Source organism: Lagopus leucura, unplaced genomic scaffold, assembly GCF_019238085.1.
Source record: "Lagopus leucura isolate 7727_CA_CO unplaced genomic scaffold, USGS_WTPT01 34941-0_obj-0_obj, whole genome shotgun sequence".
NCBI classification, from domain to species: Eukaryota; Metazoa; Chordata; class Aves; order Galliformes; family Phasianidae; genus Lagopus; species Lagopus leucura.
In genome coordinates, this window is record NW_024964313.1 from 6,614 (window position 1) to 8,848 (window position 2,235).

General features: G+C 48.9%; 1 protein-coding gene across 2 annotated transcripts; it reads left to right on the forward strand.

The window, feature by feature from the left end:
* Positions 1-198: 198 nt before the first annotated feature.
* LOC122191647 (homeobox protein Hox-B8) lies at positions 199-1,937 on the forward strand. Of its 2 annotated transcripts, none has more exons than XM_042891987.1 (2): positions 199-658; positions 1,564-1,937. In XM_042891987.1, the coding sequence occupies exons 1-2, from the start codon at positions 238-240 to the stop codon at positions 1,869-1,871; spliced, it is 729 nt and encodes a 242-aa protein (XP_042747921.1). In that variant the 5' UTR covers positions 199-237; the 3' UTR covers positions 1,872-1,937. The 2 variants fall into 2 exon arrangements, with proteins under 2 accessions (XP_042747921.1, XP_042747922.1); XM_042891988.1 differs by having other exon boundaries at positions 1,567-1,937.
* Positions 1,938-2,235: the final 298 nt, after the last annotated feature.

Consider the following 2,235-nt stretch of genomic DNA (forward strand, 5'->3'; position numbering starts at 1 on the left):
TCAGGACCATGCAGGCTTAGAGTTTTGATTATATCCTCCTTTTATATTCCTGGAAATCACAAACTGTCGTAGCTTAGCATCTTAGCGCTTTCTTTTTTTGCTAATAGATTCCCGTGCTTTGCTTCGGTTGGCTTTTTATTTTTTTTCCCTTCTTTTTTTTTTTTTTTTTTTCCCTCCCTTTCTTTCTTTCCTCCCCTTCTTTCCTCCTCCGTGCAAAAGATTATTATTTAAATTAAGATGAGCTCTTATTTTGTCAACTCACTCTTCTCCAAATACAAAACCGGGGACTCGTTGCGTCCCAATTATTATGACTGCGGGTTCGCTCAGGATCTTGGGGGCAGACCCACGGTGGTGTACGGACCCAGCACGGGGGGAACCTTCCAGCATCCGACCCAAATCCAGGAGTTCTACCACGGAGCATCCTCACTCTCCAGCTCCCCTTACCAACAGAATCCCTGCGCCGTGGCGTGCCATGGGGACCCCAGCAACTTCTATGGCTACGACCCTTTGCAAAGGCAGAGCCTCTTCAGCGCCCAGGAGTCGGACTTGGTGCAGTACACGGACTGCAAGCTTGCTGCCAGCGGCCTTGGAGAGGAGGCGGAGAGCTCGGAGCAAAGCCCTTCTCCGACCCAGCTTTTCCCCTGGATGCGACCGCAAGGTGAGGCGAGATGGGAAGGACAGCGAAGAGGCATTTCCTGAGCCCATAAAGCAGCCCTCCTTCCTTTCTTTCTGCCCCTTTTCCCTTTCTTTCTGCCCCTTTTCCCTTTCTTTCTGCCCTTCTCTCTTTCTGCCCCCCTTCCTTTCTCCCTCTCTCATTTTCTTTCTTTCTTTCTCCCTTTCTCTCGCTCCCCTTTTCTTCCCCAATGACTGTATTTTAGTGCTTTATGGGGGTAAACTTTTGCACTTGTAAATTGCTTTATAGTTTAATTACCCTGAAGGAGCCCTTTTCTTCTGGGGGCTGAACGTAGCCGGGCTTTCAGTGGAAGGAAGCGTCCTTAAAGTTTATGGCACTTTTATAGCCTTAAGAAAAAAAAACCCTTCATTTTTTTTTTTTTTTTTGTTTTTTTTGGGTTTTTTTTTTTTTTTTGTTCTGTTTCTCGTTTGATTCGGGATTTCGGAGATGCTCTCGGCTCTCCCCGAGCTGCGGTTCTTTTTGTGTGTGTGTGTGTGTGTGTGTGTCCCTGCATCCCCCGGAGCCGGAGCTGCTGTTGTTGTTGTTCGGGTAATAAGGAGCGCACGAGTGGAGAGGTTTTGCTGGGCTGCTCGGAATGGGGCTCGCCGTCACCCTCCCCCCCCGCCTCAGACCCCCCCTCCCACCACCATCACCCTGTTCCTTTAGAACCATCTTCCCTTTATAATATCATACAACCGCCTTTCCCCTCGCTCTTTGCTTCCTGCCTCGCTTCTGCGAGCCCTTTCTCCCCCCCAAGCCCCCCCCTCCTCCCTCCATCTCCTCTATGTGTGTGTGTGTGTGTGTGTGTGTGCGCCCATTCCCGAGCCTGGTTTATGTATCTTTCAACCTCCTCTTCTTCCCCTTTCCACCCAACCTTTGCAATTCCCCAGCAGCCGCTGGACGGAGGAGGGGGAGGCAAACCTACAGCCGCTACCAGACGCTGGAACTGGAGAAGGAATTTCTATTTAATCCCTACCTGACCCGCAAACGGAGGATCGAGGTCTCTCATGCCCTGGGATTGACAGAAAGGCAGGTCAAAATCTGGTTCCAGAACAGGAGGATGAAATGGAAAAAGGAAAACAACAAAGACAAGTTTCCCAGCAGCAAATGCGAGCAGGAAGAACTGGAAAAACAGAAAATGGAAAGAGCCCAGGAGGTGGACGAGGAAGGGGAAGCACAGAAGGCGGACAAGAAATAAAAAGGAGTTTTGAGGACTGAAAGGAGAGCGCTGCTGGGGTGGAAGAGCCCCCGAGCCCCACGTTAATGGTAGTTAATGTAAGGGAGGGGTGTTGGGGGGGGGGGGGAGAGGGGGGAGCGAAACCAACAGTGCATAGAAAAGAAAAAGAAAGAAAAAAAAAAAAAAAAAAAACCAAAAAAAAAAAAAAAAAACAACCCCAACCCTTTTATTGCTGTAAAACAATATAGCTGTAAGCACCACTTTCCTGATTCTCCTTTGATACAATGAACAGTTATGCAAAAGCGCCGTGGAGCTCTGCCCTGCCTTTTGCCAGTTATTAACTAGTGGTAGTGTAACGCAATAGCTTATGTAAAACATGACTGTG

Coding starts and splice junctions, on each gene's coding strand:
- LOC122191647 (XM_042891987.1), top strand. CDS start 238: ATGAGCTCTTATTTTGTCAACTCACTCTTCTCCAAATACAAAACCGGG. Junction 659..1,563: donor CCCCTGGATGCGACCGCAAG/GTGAGGCGAGAT, acceptor GCAATTCCCCAG/CAGCCGCTGGACGGAGGAGG.